Source organism: Saccopteryx leptura, chromosome 4 (genome assembly GCF_036850995.1).
Source record: "Saccopteryx leptura isolate mSacLep1 chromosome 4, mSacLep1_pri_phased_curated, whole genome shotgun sequence".
NCBI classification, from domain to species: Eukaryota; Metazoa; Chordata; class Mammalia; order Chiroptera; family Emballonuridae; genus Saccopteryx; species Saccopteryx leptura.
The window spans coordinates 116,969,360-116,989,853 of NC_089506.1; the positions used below are offsets into that span (position 1 = coordinate 116,969,360).

The 20,494-nt window shown below is 35.8% G+C and overlaps 1 protein-coding gene across 2 annotated transcripts in view; it reads right to left on the minus strand.

The window, feature by feature from the left end:
- TRPC4 (transient receptor potential cation channel subfamily C member 4) overlaps window positions 1-20,494 on the minus strand; it is a 270,542-nt gene that overhangs the window by 227,399 nt on the left and 22,649 nt on the right. The window contains exons 1-2 of one of the 2 annotated variants that reach the window (XM_066381077.1): window positions 16,606-16,736; window positions 9,100-9,507 (exon numbers count right to left, since the gene is read on the minus strand). In XM_066381077.1, the coding sequence (XP_066237174.1) occupies window positions 9,100-9,477 (378 nt within the window). In that variant the 5' untranslated portion in view covers window positions 9,478-9,507; window positions 16,606-16,736. Of the gene's footprint in view, window positions 1-9,099; window positions 9,508-16,605; window positions 16,737-20,494 lie in introns of those variants that run through there. The other variant, XM_066381078.1, reaches the window with a different exon arrangement.

A 20,494-nucleotide genomic window follows, 5' to 3' on the forward strand; every position in this document is an offset into this window, starting at 1 on the left:
TAATGGTAATGGGATGACATTAATAAATCAGGGTACATATATTCAAAGAAAACATGTCTAGGTTATTTTGTCATTAAATTATGTTGCAAACCCCTCGTCCAAAGTCAGACTGTCCTCCGCCACCCTCTATCTAGTTCTCTGTGCCCCTCCCCCTCCCCCTAACTCTCTCCCTCCCTCCCTCCCATGTCCTCCCTCCCCCCACCCTTGGTAACCACCACACTCTTGTCCATGTCTCTTAGTCTCATTTTTATGTTCCACCAATGTATGGAACCATGTAGTTCTTGTTTTTTTCTGATTTACTTATTTCACTCCTTATAATGTTATCAAGAGCCCACCATTTTGCTGTAAATGATCTGATGTCATCATTTCTTATGGCTGAGTAGTATTCCATAGTGTATATGTGCCACATCTTCTTTATCCAGTCTTCTATTGAAGGGCTTTTTGGTTGTTTCCATGTCTTGGCCACTGTGAACAGTGCTGCAATGAACATGGGGCTACATGTGTCTTCACGTATCAATGTTTCTGAGGTTTTGGGGTATATACCCAGTAGAGGGATTGCTGGGTCATAAGGTAGTTCTATTTGCAGTTTTTTGAGGAACCACCATACTTTCCTCCATAACGGTTGTACTACTTTACAGTCCCACCAACAGTGAATGAGGGTTCCTTTTTCTCCACAGCCTCTCCAACATTTGCTATTACCCGTCTTGTTGATAATAGCTAATCTAACAGGAGTGAGGTGGTATCTCATTGTAGTTTTGATTTGCATTTCTCTAATAACTAATGAAGCTGAGCATCTTTTCATATATCTGTTGGCCATTTGTATCTCTTCCTGGGAGAAGTGTCTGTTCATGTCCTCTTCCCATTTTTTTATTGGATTGTTTGTTTGTTTGTTGTTGAGTTTTATGAGTTCTTTGTAAATTTTGGATATTAGGCCCTTATCTGAGCTGTTGTTTGAAAATATCATTTCCCATTTAGTTGGCTGTCTGTTTATTTTGATATCAGTTTCTCTTGCTGAGCAAAAACTTTTTATTCTGATGTAGTCCCATTCATTTATCTTTGCCTTCACTTCTCTTGCCATTGGAGTCAAGTTCATAAAATGTTCTTTAAAACCCAGGTCCATGAGTTTAGTACCTATGTCTTCTTCTATGTACTTTATTGTTTCAGGTCTTATATTTAGGTCTTTGATCCATTTTGAATTAATTTTAGTACACGGGGACAGGCTGTAGTCGAGTTTCATTCTTTTGCATGTGGCTTTCCAGTTTTCCCAACACCATTTGTTGAAGAGGCTTTCTTTTCTCCATTGTGTGTTGTTGGCCCCTTTATCAAAGATTATTTGACCATATATATGTGGTTTTATTTCTGGGCTTTCTATTCTGTTCCATTGGTCTGAGTGTCTATTTTTCTGCCAATACCATGCTGTTTTGATTATCGTGGCCCTATAATATAGTTTAAAGTCAGGTATTGTAATGCCCACAGCTTCATTCTTTTTCCTTAGGATTGTTTTGGCTATTCGGGGGTTTTTATAGTTCCATATAAATCTGATGATTTTTTGTTCCATTTCTTTAAAAAATCTCATAGGGATTTTGATGGGAATTGCATTAAATTTGTATATTGCTTTGGGTAATATGGCCATTTTGATTATATTTATTCTTCCTATCCAAGAACAAGGAATATTTTTCCATCTCATTGTATCTTTTTCGATTTCTCTTAACAATGCTTTGTAATTTTCATTATATAGGTCCTTTACGTTCTTTGTTATGTTTATTCCTAGATATCTTATTTTTTTTGTTGCAATCATGAAGGGGATTATTTTTTTGAGTTCGTTTTCTAATATTTCATTGTTGGCATATAGAAAGGCTATGGACTTTTGTATGTTAATTTTGTATCCTGTGACCTTACTGTATTGGTTTATTGTTTCTAATAATCTTTTTGTGGAGTCCTTCGGGTTTTCGATGTATAGGATCATATCATCAGCAAAAAGTGATACCTTTACTTCTTCTTTTCCGATATGGATGCCTTTTATTTCTTTGTCTTGTCTGATTGCTCTGGCCAGAACTTCTAGCACCACGTTAAATAAGAGTGGAGAGATTGGACAACCCTGTCTTGTTCCTGATTTAAGGTAGAAAGTCCTCAGTTTTATGCCGTTTAATAGGATGTTGGCTGATGGTTTATCATATATGGCCTTTATCATGTTGAGATATTTTCCTTCTATACCCATTTTGTTGAGAGTCTTAAACATAAAATTGTGTTGTATTTTATCAAAAGCCTTTTCTGCATCTATTGATAAGATCATGTGGTTTTTGTTCTTTGTTTTGTTGATATGGTATATTACGTTAACCGTTTTACGTATGTTGAACCATCCTTGAGATTCTGGGATGAATCCCACTTGATCATGATGTATTATTTTTTTAATATGTTGTTGTATTCGGTTTGCCAGTATTTTGTTTAGTATTTTAGCATCTGTATTCATTAGAGATATTGGTCTGTAGTTTTCTTTCTTTGTGCCATCCTTGCCAGGTTTTGGTATGAGGGTTATGTTGGCCTCATAAAATGTGTTTGGAAGTATTGCTTCTTCTTCAATTTTTTGGAAGACTTTGAGTAGAATAGGAACCAAGTCTTCTTTGAATGTTTGATAGAATTCACTAGTATAACCGTCTGGGCCTGGACTTTTATTTTTGGGGAGGTTTTTAATAGTTTTTTCTATTTCCTCCCTGCTGATTGGTCTGTTTAGGCTTTCTGCTTCTTCATGACTCAGTCTAGGAAGGTTGTATTGTTCTAGGAATTTATCCATTTCTTCTAGATTGTTGTATTTGGTGGCATATAAATTTTCATAGTATTCTACAATAATTCTTTGTATATCTATGATGTCTGTGGTGATCTCTCCTCTTTCATTTTGGATTTTATTTATTTGAGTCCTGTGCCTTTTTTCCTTGGTGAGTCTTGCCAAGGGTTTGTCAATTTTGTTGATCTTTTCAAAGAACCAGCTCCTTGTTTTATTGATTTTTTCTATAGTTTTTCTGTTCTCTATTTCATTTATTTCTGCTCTGATTTTTATTATCTCCTTTCTTCGGCTGGTTTTGGGTTGTCTTTGTTCTTCTTTTTCTAGTTCTTTAAGGTGTGAAGTTAAGTATTTACTTCGGCTCTCTCTTGTTTGTTCATATAGGCCTGAAGTGATATGAACTTTCCTCTTATTACTGCTTTTGCTGCATCCCAGAGATTCTGATATGTCGTATTGTCATTTTCATTTGTCTGTATATATCTTTTGATCTCTGCGCTTATTTCTTCTTTCACCCATTCATTTTTTAGAAGTATGTTGTTTAGTTTCCACATTTTTGTGGGTTTTTCCCCCTCTTTTTTGCAGTTGAATTCTAGTTTCAAGGCTTTATGATCAGAAAATATGCTTGGTACAATTTCAATTTTTCTAAATTTGCTGATATTGTCTTTGTGGCCCAACATATGGTCAATTCTTGAGAATGTTCCATGTACACTAGAGAAAAATGTATACTCTGTCGCTTTGGGATGAAGTGTCCTGTAGATGTCTATCATATCCAGGTGTTCTAGTATTTCGTTTAAGGCCACTATGTCTTTGTTGATTCTCTGTTTGGATGACCGATCTAGAGCCGTCAGCGGTGTATTGAGGTCTCCAAGTATGATTGTATTTTTGTTAGTTTTTGTTTTAAGGTCAATAAGTAGCTGTCTTATATATTTTGGTGCTCCTTGGTTTGGTGCATATATATTAAGGATTATGTCTTCTTGATTCAACTTCCCCTTAATCATTATGAAATGACCATTTTTGTCTCTGAGTACTTTTTCTGTCTTGTAGTCAGCATTATTAGATATGAGTATTGCTACACCTGCTTTTTTTTTGGGTGTTGTTTGCTTGGAGTATTGTTTTCCAGCCTTTCACTTTGAATTTGTTTTTATCCTTGTTGCTTAGATGTGTTTCTTGTAGGCAGCATATAGTTGGATTTTCTTTTTTAATCCATTCTGCTACTCTGTGTCTTTTTATTGGTAAGTTTAATCCATTTACATTTAGTGTAATTATTGACACTTGTGGGTTCCCTACTGCCATTTTATAAGTTGCTTTCTGTTAGTTTTGTATCTAGTTTGATTCTTCTCTTTTGTTTTTCTATCATTTGTTTTTGTTTGTTTGTGTTCCATACTTCTTTCCTCTGTTGCTACCTTTTTTAAGTCAAGTGTTTTTGTGGTGGTTTTTTCAAGGGTGGTTACCATTAAGTAATGTAAAGGGTACCTACCATATTCATTGTAGTACCCTATCTTATAAGTATTTCTGCACTTCATCGTCCTTTGCTACTGTTAATCTCCATCCTCTCCCCCCTTTTTTTCCTTTGTTGTCACAGTTTAAGTTTGGTTTTATTGTGTTCTTGGTGGAGCTGTTACTTGTGGTGTTGTTTTCTTTTGTTCTTTGAATCTGGTTGGAAAACCCCCTTTAGTATTTCCTGGAGTGGGGGCTTTCTGTTGATAAATTCTCTCATCTTTTCTGTATTTGTGAATGTTTTTATATCTCCTTCATACTTGAAGGATAGCTTTGATGGGTATAGTATTCTTGGCTGAAAGTTCCTCTCTTTCAGGGCTTTAAATATTGGGGTCCACTCTCTTCTAGCTTGTAGAGTTTCTGCTGAGAAATCTGATGATAATCTAATAGGCCTTCCTTTATATGTTGTACTCTTCTTTTCCCTGGCTGCCTTGAGAATTTTTTCTTTGTCATTGGTTTGTGTCATCTTTATTATGATGTGCCTTGGAGTGGGTTTGTTGGGGTTAAGAAAACTCGGTGTTCTATTTGCTTCTTGAACTTGAGGCTTTAGTTCTTTCCACAGGCTTGGGAAGTTCTCGTCTATTATTTGTTTGAGTATATTCTCCATTCCATTTTCTTTTTCTTCTCCCTCTGATATACCTATTATTCTTATGTTATTCTTTCTGATGGAGTCAGACAATTCCTGTAGGGCTTTCTCGTTTTTTATTATTTTTGAGTCTCTTTCTTCTTCTCTCTGTTGTGCCTCAAGTTGTTTGTCTTCTATTTCACTAATCCTATCTTCAATCTGGGCTGTTCTGTTAGCTAAGCTTGTTACCTCGTTTTTCAGCTCGTGAATTGAGTTTTTCATTTCTGTTTGATTTGTTTTTATAGTTTCAATTTCCTTGGTAATATATTCTTTGTGTTCATTGAGTTGTTTTCTGATCTCCCTATATTGCCTTTCTGTGTTTTCTTGTATATCTCTGAGTATTTTTAAGATTTCTATTTTAAATTCTCTGTCATTTAGCTCCAAGGCTTCCAATATGTTAAGTCTTTTCTCCATAGATTTTTCCACATCTATTTGTGTTACCTCTCTTTCTTTTGTATCCATAATATTCGATTTCCTCTTTCTTATCGGCATCTGAGGGTGGTCTTGTTGATAGCACTAATTAGAATTAATAAAGAGTAAAAAGTAAAAAAAAAAAAAAAAAAAAAGGTAAAACACCCCACAAAAAGAAACAGTAATAATTTATTATTTCCCCCTTTTTTCTTTCTTCTCTTTCCCTCCTCTCCCCTCCTCAGGGAAATATCGTGCCTATAATGGAGGGCCTGATTTGGGGTGAAGAGTTCAAGGGGCAAAAAAAGGGAGTAGGGACCTACTAAATGCAAAAAAAAAAGGGAAGAAAATCTTAGACAAGCATAAGATAATTTGCTTGTAAGTGATGGTCAACTAAGAGATATAATGAGAGGGATAAGAGGGAACCAGAAAAAAGGACCAAAAAAGAATAATAAAGAAGAAAAAAAATAAAAATAATAAGTAAAAATCTGTTGTATTAAGTGGAGCGAAGACTAAATACAATGGAGACCTTGGGTTGGGAGGACCCAAAATGCCACAAAAATAAACAAACAAGAAAAAAAATAAAAACAAAAGCAAAAAAGAAAAATAAAGCCAAAAAAAAGCCTTGAGTCCCAAATTAACTAATTTGTTCGTGATTGAGGATTAAATGGGAGGAAAGTAAAATGAGAAAAGAAAAAACGAATAGAAAGGAAAAAATAAGAAAAAGAGAAAAACGAAGGAAGAAATAAAATAGGAAGAGAAAAAAAACAAAATAAAGCAAGACAAAAAAAAAACAAAAGAGGAGAGAGTGAGAGTTAAGTGTTTTGGAGTATAACCTTAAAGGAGGGTGAGGATGAAGAAGAGAAATAAAATGTAACACTCATGGGTAGTGTAGTTCAAGAAAAGGGAAGTATAAGATGGGCAGAGAATAGAAGGACCGAGGTGGAGGAAATAAAGGCAATAAGATAGAAGAAACAAACAACAACAACAAAAAAAAAATTAGTGGAACAAGTTGTAAAGTCTGTGGATTTTTCTTGATTTTGAGAGGTTAACTTCTTCCTTTTTCTTTTCTCTCCCTCTTCCTGGTCGGTGACTCTGTACCCCAGGCTCTGCCCCTGTGTCACACTTAGGTAGGGATTTGCAGTTGATGGGATTCTATGGCAATGTCATATAATTGGCTTTAGTCTCGCTGGTAGTCAAGGCTTGTTGGCGTTTGCAGGGTCCAATGATGAGAGAGTTTGCTTTCCTGGATTCTCTCTCCTAGTCCCCCCTTCCTGAATTAGCAGCCTGGTGATCCAGCTATAAGGCTGCAACTGCTTCTGCCTGGGGAGTAAGAGGCTCAAAGAGCTGGGAAATCCCCACTCTATCCCCACTCAGTGCAAGGCTTTGGGAAAGGCTCTGACAGTCAGGGCCTCCAGTGTAATCAGGCGGGGGTGGGAGTCAATTGTTGTCAAGGTGACTGTTCAGCGCCTATCATTCAGTTGGACCTCTCAACCCAGGCTTTCCACACTTTGTAGCCTGTTTTTGCTGGGAAGAAGAGGCACTAGTCTCTGCTCCCTGAATATGGAGGCTCTATCAATCAGAAGTTGCCCCCGCCCCTTTAGCGAGAGGCACTAAAAAATATCACGCCTCTTGTCTTGGATCGCTGAACTGAGAGAGATCTTATCAATTAGAACTGAGGGTGCGCAGATTTCATGGGTTAAGCTAATTTCAGTGATTGGGTCGCAGCTGTGCTCCCGAAGGTATTTCAGGCTGCCTGCGCGCGCCCCTCCCCAACGCTTGATTGTTAGCTTGAATGGCTGGGTGAGGTGCCCCGCCCGCGGAGAGAATCTCCCAAGCCTCTCCCGCTTGCCCTGCCGCTGGCGGCTGGATCGCACCAGGCGCAGGATAATGGGGCACCCTGGGTGTGCGGGCCAGTATGGCGCTCTGGACGCGTGGAATGCCCAGGGCACGCGCGCGAATGGGGTGCTCCGGGCACCGGTGGCTGGCGACTCTCACTCGTAGTGCGCAGGCCGCTGGGAACGTAAGCGGTGCTCACTCTGCAACCGGACCGGGCGTGTGCCCCGCGGCTCGCGGCGGCTCGGCTCGCGGCGGCTCGCGGCGGCTCGCGGCTCCCGAGTTTGGGCTGATTTACCACAGGCGCACTTCCTCGCGGCTTGAATGAACGTCCCTGCGGTAGCTTCCTCCACACCCTCGTCTCTCAGATTCAAATGATAACAGTCCTTTTGCTATCAGTTTATGTGGAATTCCGGAATGCTCCGAGGATAGATTTTTCTGTTTCTAGTTGATAAATTTGTTGTGATTTAGGGAAGAGCTGTCGGACGCGCTGCTCACGGCGCCATTTCCGTGACGTCACTCCTAAAGCTTGCTTTCAAATACCAATTTCCAAACGTTTTCATCTCATGGCAGACATAAACTAATCATTAAAATTCTGTGGCATACAAAAAGTATATATTTCTCCTGATCTGACAAAAAAATAGGTATAATTTTGATTGATGTACAAAAGAATAATAATAATAATAGTAATTACCCTCCTTTTTAGCTCCAAACTGACCTTTTTTAAAAATCAAGTGCTTACACATGTATATAAGGATTTTTGGTACCAAGAATTAAGCAACCAGATACAAACTTATTATCCAATGGGACCAATAAGATGCAACTCTATTATATGACCTTTGTGGTTCAAAAAAAGGGCATTTACACTGGATAGCTATTGTTGTGTTGGCTTTATTTTTTTTTATTTGACAATCTAAGGAAAAGAGGTCAGTGCCCCTGACTAAATAGTCAAATATTGCATATTTAAAAACTGTTGCAGTACACCAGTTGAAAATCACTGTTTTAAAAGAATATAACATCTCTTAACAGTTTATTATTTGTAGAAAAAGAGATTTAAGCATTATCAAAGAAGGCAGAAATAACACACACATTTAATAAGATTTTACTTTAAATAACAAGTTTTGAGTCACTGCCTATGTTCAATGCCTTAGCAATTAGTCAAATAGACTTGATGCAGGGAAGCGAAGAGTTCATTACGAAAGGAAAAAGACCAAATAGACAATTTAGACACAAGGTAGTGAAAAGGAAAGAATCGAGACAAATAAAAACAGATCCCTTATCCATTTCTGTCTCTGATTTCTCTACTTCTTTAGAGGTAAAGACAGGGAGACAATAAGGGGAAAATACACCACATTGGGTGTCATTTTAATTTATTTTCTACTGATGATATTAAGATATAGCTTACAACTGTGCCGTTAATGTCTGATATTAAGTCTACAGTCAGAATTTAGTTGTTTTTTAAGAATCCTTTTTTTTTTTTACTTAAATCTCATTTTAAAAGAGAGAATCAGCTACAGTTCAATAAAGACCAATATCAAAATTTGATGATGCAATTCACTTTTGCAGTAGAATGCAGAATCTCAGAACAGGCAAGCAGCTTAAACAGAAAAATACCAAGATAAGTCAGTCTGTTATTAGACTGTTAGAAAATAAAAGAATAAAGGAAAGACACCCACATATAGAGAAAAAGTCCCAACACAGAAATGATTCCAATGTAAAAAGCTACATAGGTTACTTTGTTTTGCTGTGGTTCTCATTTAAAGGTCTGATTCGCCAGGGACAGTGGTGCAAGTGGTGGTGGTGGTGACTGCTGGGAGGATATGGACTGTGTCCTTAACAGATTTCTGTCATAACAGTTCTGATTCAGTGTTTCTGTTGATATTTGGGGAACTGTGAACATCCATAGAGACCTTCTACAAGTAAAATAAATTAAAAATAGTAATTTTGCACATACCTGTTTTTCTCCACTGGGCTTTCTGTGGTTCAGTAACAGCTCAACAGCTCCAACGACTTCTTTCCTGATTGCATGTAATAGAGCATCACCGACATAGACATTAAAGCTTAAGAGTAGTTCAATGAGCTCCAAGTTCTCATTTTCAATTGCAATTAGGAGAGCAGTTCTTCCGAGAGGATCGATGCAATTAATATTGATTTTAAAATAAATTTCAGCTTCCTCTAGGGATTTCTTGACACTTGCATAATCTCCCTTTTCTACAGCATTTAAGTAGGCTTTTTCCGATGGTGAGAGTTCCGATTCTGCTCGAACTATCCTTAGAGGGATGCGGTCTCTGTATGGGGCATTAACATTTCTTTTGTAATAGAATTGAGCCATGTTTCATGCCATGCTATTTTTATTTTGTCTCTGCAAGTACAAACAAAAACAAAAAAAAAACAAAACAAAAAGCACAAAAATTAGTGTTAGTACACTTTTTAATTATTATGCATTGCACTTAACTCACAATTATATCCATAACAATAATGATACCATTATTATTAAATAATAACAGTACAGTCTTTTCCTCTAAAATAAATTTGATAATTTTTTGTTACCTGCAAACACAAGTTACAAAGTCCTAATTTAAGAGCAATAAAAAGAGTTAGTATTTAGAAGTTGTTGTTTTTTTAAGTTACTTTGCAAGTGATATTTGTCAGAGGATGTGCTTATAATTTTTTGGAAATTATTTATAAAATTTATCATAAATATACACAATTTTTAGCAGAAAACCTTGAAAATCAGAGGCAGTATCTTTGAGACCCCAAAACTGAACCAGGGATATTTAAATATATCATTCATGTCAGTTTTGCTAATCATAGAGATGCTGTTAATATGGAATATCACTATTTTGGCAAAATGTTGCTCTTTTGTCATGTATTCTATTCTTAATGTTAGTAAGTATTGGCATTAAAGTTAAAATGAATTAATGCTATTAATGCCAATAAAATTTTATATTGAGCTTGATGAAAATAATTTTATTATTATTGTAAGTAAATTCTCTGAAGGAGAAAGAATGTACATTAAATATATTGATGATCAGGCTAAGCCCAGGCAATTAAACATGCAAAGGAAGTATTTAGAAAAGAATTAAACAGAGAGAGAATTTATTATGAACATGCTATTTTCTTAATTCTATTACCTTTAAATCATGAAACAACAGGCCACAAAGCAGGAATATATTCATTATAAAACACATTATTCAAAAGTGATAGTAAAAATATAGTTGAAGAGGAAGAAATTATTTCAAATAAATATAAGATCATCTTAAGATAAATAATAAAAAAGTTACTTAAAGCTATATTGATTTAGTATCAGCTTAGTGAAACAAATTTACAGAAAAATGCATTATGTTTCAAATATAATTTTTATTGTTGTTAGTTCTTGATTTTATACTCTTGATCTGAGCTATTTTGTTATTCTATGTCATTTATATTCAACTCACAAGCTTTTTTACAAACTCTTGCCATATTAAATTAATATGACTGGGGCATTCTAAGTACCTGAGAATGTATATTAATCATATTGATCTTTTTATATTAAATATTTTATGAGTAAATTAACCTGATGTGAATAATGCTTTAACTATAGATTAAGCACATGTGGCATAAAAATCTGATTGCCTTTGGTGTAATTTTTTTCCTTCAGGAAATTATGCATTGTTTGCATCCTCCTCGATTTAATAGTAATTTCAGTTATTAAGCAGTTAAGTTTTACCTTTGATGTCCAGATGTCTTCATGATTTCTCAAATACCGTAGGTTCAGGACTAATATGCAAAACTGTTATTTTATTATTTCTTCCTTCCTGGCATATTAGATTGAGTATGTTTTTAAGGTCACTTAATAGACTAAGCTGAAAGTGGGAATCTCATAATCCTGCAAATTTTCTCCAATTTCTTATTAGTGTTGGTATTTTAAGTTTATAATATGACCACTTACACTGTATGATATAAATGTATAATTACAATTAGAGATAGGGGGTGTTGTGAGTCCCTTAAATGCCAATGATTTAGAGGAAATAAAAATTAATTTTTAGAAGAAAATAAAGAGTAATGCTGGTATTTAAATGTATCAATTTTGATATGCAAATTACCTGCTTGAAGTTTGATTATAATTTCATTATTTTGGGAATGTTTTAACTCACTAAAATAATGTAAATAGAATTTGTATTATTGGATGGAAAGGACAATTTATTATTCCTCTAGTAAAATTACAACTTCAATATATCAAGATTATTATGATGCTATTCATCTCATTCTAATTTTCTGATCCTGAACGTACCATTTATGTATCAGAGGTAACATGAAAATCTTTGCTTTAAAGTGTCAACTGACACTCACATCCCCAGCACTTTTTTCCCCACTCCATGATACATCACTAAGAGTATTCCATTCTACTTTACTTATTTTGTTAAGTTAATATTAAATAAACAATTAGATAATAAACAGAATTTGACTTCATTTTCAAAGTGCAAGATGTTAGTGACAATGAAGTGATCCGTGAACAACATAGAAGCTACCAAGAATTTGAGGGAGCGGAGGTGAGGGGACTAAAAATGAGAAATTAGACTTATTAAAATATATTTATTTTTTTAAATATTTTTCATTGATTTTAGAGAGAGAGTAAATGAGAGAGACACACACAGAGAGAAAGAGACATTGATTGCCTGGTCATTAGTTGATTCTTGCATGTGCCCTGACCAAGAATTGAACCCAAAATTTTGACGTATCAGGACAATGCTCCAACTAAGCTATCCAATCAGGGCTACGTCAAGTTAAATTTTATAAACTCAGAAGAAAAATATAGGAGGTGATGGCAATAGAAAAAAAAACTGATTTGAATTTTTAATTAACGTAAATATTACTTTTTCTAAATGTCTTGGAGATTTTAAAAGTTAAAAATAAAAAACGAGCTAATCTTGACATCAACCCTAAGGGTAATTTTTAAAAAATTGTCTCTATAGATGAGAACCCCAATGATCTAATTAGCATAAAGCCATTCCCTGACTTACATTATTCAATGTAAGATTTTTTTCAACTTTACAATGGTACATTCAGTAGATAAACTTATGGTGTGATGCTGGGCAGCGGCAGTGAGCCTCAGCTCCCAGGCAGCCACTCTACAACCAGGGTAAACAACTGATACTCTAGAGTGTACTGTGTTGCTCATGTTTTTTGTTTTGTTTTGATATTGTGTTTTGAGCTGTTATATCCCATCATGTCTACAAACACCCATCTGTGTCTCCTGTTTCTGGTGAGAAAAGAAGGAAGGGCAATTATTCTTGAGAAGAAATTCAAAATAACTGCCCAACTGTAGGCTAAGGTACTGTAGGCTAAGGTAAGTGTTCTGAGCACACTTATTGTATTAAATACGTTTTTGAATTTGATATTTTCAATTTAGGGTGGATTGACTGAGATGTAATCCCATTGAAAGTTGAGAAGCATCTGTAAAACTCCCCCACCACACACACAAATTCTAGATATTTATATTGATTTGAAGGCATATTCCCTAAAGGATAAAATTAGTTGTGCAGTAGAACTTGAATTCCAAACAACACATAGGGAAGAAATTATGCAGAAATCTCCACTCTTTAGTATACATTATTGATAAAATAAAATTTCCCCAAATGCTTTTTGTTTTTGTTTGTTTGTTTTTTGTTTAATTTAGTGAGAGGAGGGGAAGCAGAGACAAATTTCCATATGCACTCTGACTGGGATCTGCCCAGTAAGCCCCCTATAGGGCAATGCTCTGCCCATCTGGGTTGTTGCTCCATTGCTTGGCAACTGAACTATTGTAGCACCTGAGGAAAAGCTATGGAGCCATCCTCAGCAACCGGGGCAAACTCGCTTTAATCGAACCATGGCTGTGAAAGGGAAAGAGAGATATAGCAAAAGGAGAGGGGGGGGGGTAGAGAAGCAGATGGTCACTTTTCCTGTGTGCCCTGACCGGGAATCAAACCTGGGACTTCCACACACCAGGCCACTGCTCTACTGCTGAGCCAATGAGCCTGGACTTTTATCCCTTAGTTCCCAGGTGTGTTCTTGGGACACAGTGAGGAACAAAAACTCCTGTGTGTGTGTGTGTGTGTGTTTATACCCTCACATATCTTCAGTCACATTTGTTCTTCAGGAACGTGATGTAAAATAACATTTTCCTGGATAACTTATTCACACACTAATTTAGATACTTTTTCTTGTTATTGGAATACTATATTATGTCAATAATATCTGGCATACTATATACTGCACATAAAAACACAATGCTCTGATTTTTGCTACCATTCTGAATTCCAGATCCTTTTTAAATTTATTTTAATTTATTGTGTTTACATAGATTCAAGTGTCCCACTGACTATATCTTCCCTCCCACCCCTGTGTTCCCCTCACACACACACCCCTAACCCCCTCCTCCCAATACCTTTCCCCCTTCCCTCCAGGATTTGCTGTCCTGCTCTCTAAAATGCTGTGTTATGTATACATAATTTTATTAATCTCTTTCCTTTCTCTGATCCCATCCTCTCCTCCCCTTTCCCTCTGTCCACTTTCCCTCTGATCCCTTTGATCCCTCCTCTGTCTCTATTCCTTTCCTCAGTTCACATTGTTCATTGGATTCCTCAGATGAGTGGGGTCATATGATATTTTTCTTTCTCTGCCTGGCTTATTTCATTTAACATAATAGTTTGAAGGTCCCTCCAAATTGTTGCAAAAGGTAAAATTTCCTTCTTCCTCATGGTAGTGCAGTATTCCAGAACCTTTTTTATTGCCCTTAAGCAAGATACTAGATAAACATTTCAATAATAGCAATGTCTCATATGAAAAACACCATATATTGACTAAAATGCTTTGTGACTTAGCCTGCCCTACATGTAATTATCAAAATTATCCTTACTAAATTCCTTTAAAATGTGTTAGGAATTTTTGTATGAATTCCAAGAAGAGGATCTGACATTAATTAAAAAAGAAGGAATTTTACTAAAATATTCTGATACTCTAAGATTTTTGAAAAGGAAGCTGGAATTATACTTCTTTTAAAATTAAAGCTTACATTATTTAATAAATACCAATATTAAAACTAAACATTAAATATCTCCTTTCTAAAAAACACAAATACTGAGGAGAATGGTATATTCAATGTGAAATTTTACTTATCTTCAGTTTTCTCTCATGGAATTTAGAAAATATGCTTTACAACATATATGTAAGCAGACAAAGCTAGAATTTCTACCCTGGGAGCTGGAATGTGTATTTGAGCTTTTTCTTTTTTCCTCCTTTTACAAACTAAGGTAAGTGTTCTGAGCACACTTGTTCTCTCTCTGCCCCAGCTGTGAAGCCTACTGTTTGAATTTCATTCATTTCCAACTCTCTATGTTTCATACCTTCAAATTCTTTCTGCAGATCGGATCTTTTCTTCAAATTATAAACATACTTAATTTTAACATATTTACAGTGGTACCTTGAGATACAAACAGACCAACATACGAATTTTTTAAGATAGTAGCTGCGACTCGGTCCATATTTTTGTTCGAGATCCAAGCAAAATTCCAAGATAAGAGTCGTAATTTGGGAAGCTGCCGCTAGTTGGCGCATTGGTGCACGGGTCCAGTATTGGCAGTTTGATATACTAGTTGACTGACTTATGAGCTTGGTTACAGAACGAATTAAATTCGTATCTCAAGGTACCACTGTATTTTAAAATTCTAATTATTCTTTGCAGTTCTTTCTCTCCTATCTGTGACTGTCTTTATTCTATAATGCTAAGCTCATCTCCCATTTACTCATTTACTTTAACATTGTATTTATATCCACCATGAATTAATATTTTATTTTTCCTAAGGTCGGTCATGCCCTGCTAATTACAGATACATTTTGGTGCTTTTCAAACCTTATAATACTCACCTTTTCAGAAATCTCTAGTGACCGAGCCCTTTGAAATGAAAACTTGTCTGGCCTTGAGTTCTGTGACACTCTGCTCTTCACACTTTTTATCTGTCTTCCTCCCTCTCAGTAGTTCGCCCAGACTCCTTTTCTCCCACACCAAGGCAATATGTAGTTATTATCAAGCTGCTGCTCACGGCTCCTTTCTTCATCTGTCATTCTCATTCATTGCTTATTATTTAAAATGTCCCACAGACTCTACATATATGTTTTAGAATACACTATATATTTTTAAATATGCTCCAAAATCCATGTAGCCAGACCATGACTCTCTTTTAAGTTCTAGACCCATGCTGTCCAATTTGGTAGCCATTCGTCACATGTGACTATTTAATGTATATTAATCAACATTAAATAAAGTTAAGAATCATTTCTTAAGTCTTACTGGCCGCACCTGAACTGCTTAATGCACATTCTTTCCGTATTGCTGACTAATCTCCTATCACACAGCTATAGCAATAGCCTTCTAAAAAATCTCACTGACATCATGCTTACATCTTACTTATTTAGCCTCCACAATGACATACCTAAACTTTCTAAAATGTAAACCTGATGAAACATTTACAACTCTTAAATTATTGATAACTGTTTGCAGGAAAATACAACCCTAATATAAAATACAAGAACCTTCATGATCTGACTTCCATATGCCTTCTTAGATCTATTTCCCGGGACTTATTTTACACTGACAAGAATAGGAAACTACTTAGCCACTGTAACTCTTACTCAGCATTTTTTATACTGTTCTCTACAACAGAGATACCTTTCTACCCCTTATGCCTCTAGAAATTCCTGCCAAGTTTTGAAACCTTCTTGTAAGTGTTGTAGTCTCAGGATTTTTCTTTTCTTTCTCTTAAGACAGGATTCTATGGCCTAAAGCATCTTCAGGAATTCTGTGGATCTCTTACATCTTAGAACATTTCTTACTACATAAATGATTGTGACTTATACAGTTTTTCATTACAGTGCTAAGCAAATAGTAAGTACCCCAAATTTTTTGGTGAATCAGTAAATTAATGACTATGCTTTTATAATTAGTCTACTATAAAATAAAACAAATAAGGTCAGATTGCTTTAATCATTTGCCTACATTTATTTAGCACCTGTTAGCCTACTGAATGCAATGATTGGACATCAGTTAATAGTCATTAAGCTACCAAGTAGCTTGCACAAATGTTTTTATTTTTTATTTTTACCCACTTTTCTGCACAGCTTTACCCTTAAGCTTTTGTCAGCCATGTGAAGAATTACAACTATAATGTGTGTATCAACACATGCATAACTCACAGCTTTGGAATATGCTCCTCACCTCTACTACCAAAAACCACCCAAAGGGCATATGACTTTAATCACTTGGTTAATGTTTCCAGAGGGAGAAATATAAGACTGTCTGGGAAAACAGTTTGAATACTTCATAGTAGAAACAGGAGAGTTCATTTAGAAAATAGGCTTATTAATATGTACAAAATTATACAAGAGGATAGAAGAAAAACTGAGGGATAATAAATCATTAAGAAGAAGTAACTGGCCTGACCTGTGGTGGTGCAGTGGATAAAGCGTCGACCTGGAACACAGAGAGTGCCAATTCAAAACTCTGGGCTTGCCCAGTCAAGGCACATAGGGGAGTTGATGCTTCCTGCTCCTCTTCCCTTATCTCTCTCTCTCTCTTTTTCTCTCCCTCTCTTCTCCCTAAAATAAATAAAATCTAAAAAAAAAAAAAAAAAGTAGTAACTGGAGACTGGAGACACTGATAGAAGAACAACTAAATGAATCAGTGAACTTAATGTTCAGGTCATAAAATTCTCCCAGTTTGTAAAATATAAAAGTGAAGAGGAAAAGTAGACACAATAGAGTGAACATCTATAATACAGAAATTACATAAAGAGAAAATAAAAGAATGGAGTGTAAGAATATTTTAGTAGTGATGACAGGAATTATCATAATTATAAAAGATACAAAACATCATATTGAAGGACTTTATAGTGCAACACAGGATATGTAAGAACAACTCTGTCATATAGAAAAATTCTAAAAGAGAAACAAATACATCAGATCACCTCTGGGGACTGCAGCCACATACATCAGTAGGAATTGCTGGGTCAACATGAGTTTTTGTTCTAGAAAAAAACTTTTCTCAGGAAAGATAAGCTTGTCAACTATTAAATAAGTCACCATTTCACTGTTCACAGTAAGAAATTTCAGTATATCAGTTTATCTGAGATAACATTCTGATCACCTGATCAAACAGATCCCTTATTACACAATGCCTTACTGATCAAGTCACCCAGGACTCTCACTTTGCTAAAAGCACCCATGCTAACTCTAGTTGTTCACCGAGAAAAAAGACACGCAGGTTATGATTATTACAACAGCTTTATTAACTCAAAAGAATGTCACAATGCAACTGTCTAGAGAACTTGTTATTCTGTGCAGTTGTTAGACCTATGATAGCATGATCATTTTCAGTGACATAAAATTATATTATGATTTTTAAATACTCATCTCAGAAGTTTATTTCATCAGTATATTCATATTGAAATATTTAAGACTATAGTCAGAACATATTAGCAGGTACGTTAGCATATTCTTTTAGCTCGATGCTTTTAAATGTTTAAACAGATGTGATATGATTATTTATATGTGGTAAAGCTTATTTTCCATAAAGTCATAATTTGAGCTTTACCTAAATGAAACTAGTTTTCTTTAAGTCAAATTTTCCTATTATTCTAGGATGTGGCATAAGCTTATTTCAAGTACTGATTTAAGAAATGAGAAAGAACTCTGGACTATAGAATAGAATGCTCCATTCTGGCTCTGGCTCTAATACAAGCAGTTCTTAGATTTTTACTGACTTCTTCTGTGTTCTTGGGAATTCGATTGCCTTAAGAATAATTGAGGAATTTAAACTACCAAGACCTACTCTAATTCTAATTGCTATGAGCCCACATCACCTCAGATAAAACAGTTTATTAGTTTCGTAAACAATTGCTGATTTGTTAAGGTTATCACAAAAGTGAAGCCAAAAGTTGAAATTTTAGTTGTGAGTTTTCTGTTTTCCAGTCAAAATTAAAATCCCAATGTGCCATGATATTAAAAGCCTCATAGGTTTTAAGTAGATAATGATGAAACATTTATATATAAAATGAAAAAAAAAAATTTTCAGCTATCAATCAAATAGTAAAGGGCAAGTTTTATGCCCTTAATACATTGAGAATCTGGATAGAGCAAAAGACAAAGGAAGTTTGAATTCACTCTCTGCCTGAATGCTGAACTGTGGCATTGGTCTTCTCTCCTCTTGGACTGGGCCTTATAGCATCTGCAGTCCTGATTCACAGGCCTTTGGACTCTTCAGGTTGGAATTCACACCACTGGCTTTCATAGGCCTCCAGCTTGCAGAGAACCATAGTCCTTCTCTACCTCCATAGTTATGTGAGTCAATTCCTTATAATAAATATCATATGTATATATGTGTATATATCCATCCTGCTGGTTCTATTTCTCTGGGGGACCTTGACTAATACACTGTGCCATCTGTTACCTCCTCTTTTGTCAAATTTTAGAAATCCTCTTGGCTATCTACTTTTTATAATTAAATGTATTGTGGTAATATTGACTAATAATATTATAAAAGTTTCCAGTGTACAATATATAATACATCATCTGCATAATGCATTGTGTGCTTATTACAGAGTCATATCTCCTTCTGTCACCATATATGTTATTCCCATTACCCTTTTTTTTTTTCTCTTACATTGCTTCTCCTCAATTTATAGTCAGTAAGAGTTAGTTTGTACCACAAAGTTGATGCCTTCAACCACTGTGGTCTGGGCAGAATTACTTAACTCAAAGATATGTTTCCATATGTGTAAAATAGAGATAACATGACTATTTATTTTGTTTTATTATTAGTGGGTGAACAATCTAATGCTTGCTGAGTTCTACTTCACAATGATAGAAAAAGTCAACACAGAAGGGTCAAAAATTGACAAAGTTATAAACACTTGGCTACCAGAAGCCAGTTATCCCTGTGGGAATTTTACTGGCACCTCCTGCCTAGAGCCCAAAGGGTCAGAAGGATCGTGAGGCCCCGTTTCACGGTCTGTACTCATTCTGAAGGTCAAGATCAAGCAAGCTTTGGTGCTTTTGCCCCACGAAAGGTTTCTGTCCTCCCTGCGACTGCCTTAGGACGCTTCTGTTACCATTTGACAGTATCCAACTCCCCACCTGGCACTGACTGGAGGGGAGGCAACACGCAAGCAGAGAGTGCCAGAAGCCACAGCCTTTTTCAGCTCAATAATAAAAAAAAAATGTCAAATAAAAAAATGACAACAGCCAACACCACAATCCATCAAGTGTAGTGTTAATGAATCAAAATTATAGCTATTTCTTGTCAGATCAGCAAAAATATTTTTTTTCTGGTGAGCCACTGCCAAAAAATTTTATTAATTAGTTTATGTGTGCCACAAGATGAGAAAGGTTGAAAATCACTGATCTAATGTTTTTGTTTTTTTTTTAACAGAGACAGAGAGAGAGTCAGAGAGAGGGATAGATAGGGACAGACAGACAGGAACAGAGAGATGAGAAGCATCAGTCATCAGTTTTTCATTGCAACACCTTAGTTGTTCATTGATTGATTTCTCATATGTGCCTTGACCGTAGGGCTACAGCAGACCGAGTAACCCTTGCTCAAGCCAGCGACCTTGGGTCCAAGCTGGTGAGCTTTGCTCAAACCAGATGAGCCTGCACTCAAGCTGGCGACCTCAGGGTCTTGAACCTGGGTCCTCCGCATCCCAGTCCGATGCTCTACCCACTGCGCAACCTCCTGGTCAGGTTGATCTAATGTTCTTATTCTCTTTCGGGATCCATCCCAGAATGCCACATTGCACTTGGTCATTATGTCTCTTTAATCTAATCTATGACAATTTTTCAATCTTTCCAGTCTCTCATGACATTGACACTGCTGAAGAGTACTGGTCAGGTATTTTGATAAATGTCTCCGTTTTGGGTTTGTCTGCTTTTCCTCATGATCAAGCCCAGGTGCTGGGCTTGGGTGAAGGATGCCACAGAGGCAACACAGTCAACTCATTTTATCATTGAACAATAGCAACGTGACTTGTTATTAACAAGAATCTTGATCGTTAGATGATATTGTGCCTGCCAGTTTTTTCCATTCTTCCATTTGATAAAAATAAAATAACAAACCCAGTTCATGTTCAAGGTGAGCAGGATTAAGCTTCACCTGCAGGGAGGATTATTGAAGAGCTGTGGGACATATGTAAAAATCATGAGGAGATACTTTGAGGTCATGCAAAAATCTTTCTTCTCCTTGAAATTTGTCTACAAATTTATTTAAGAATCCATCTATGGATTCTGCATGTAACAGTTATTACTGAGGTGATCTACTGGTGATTTTCCATTTTTTC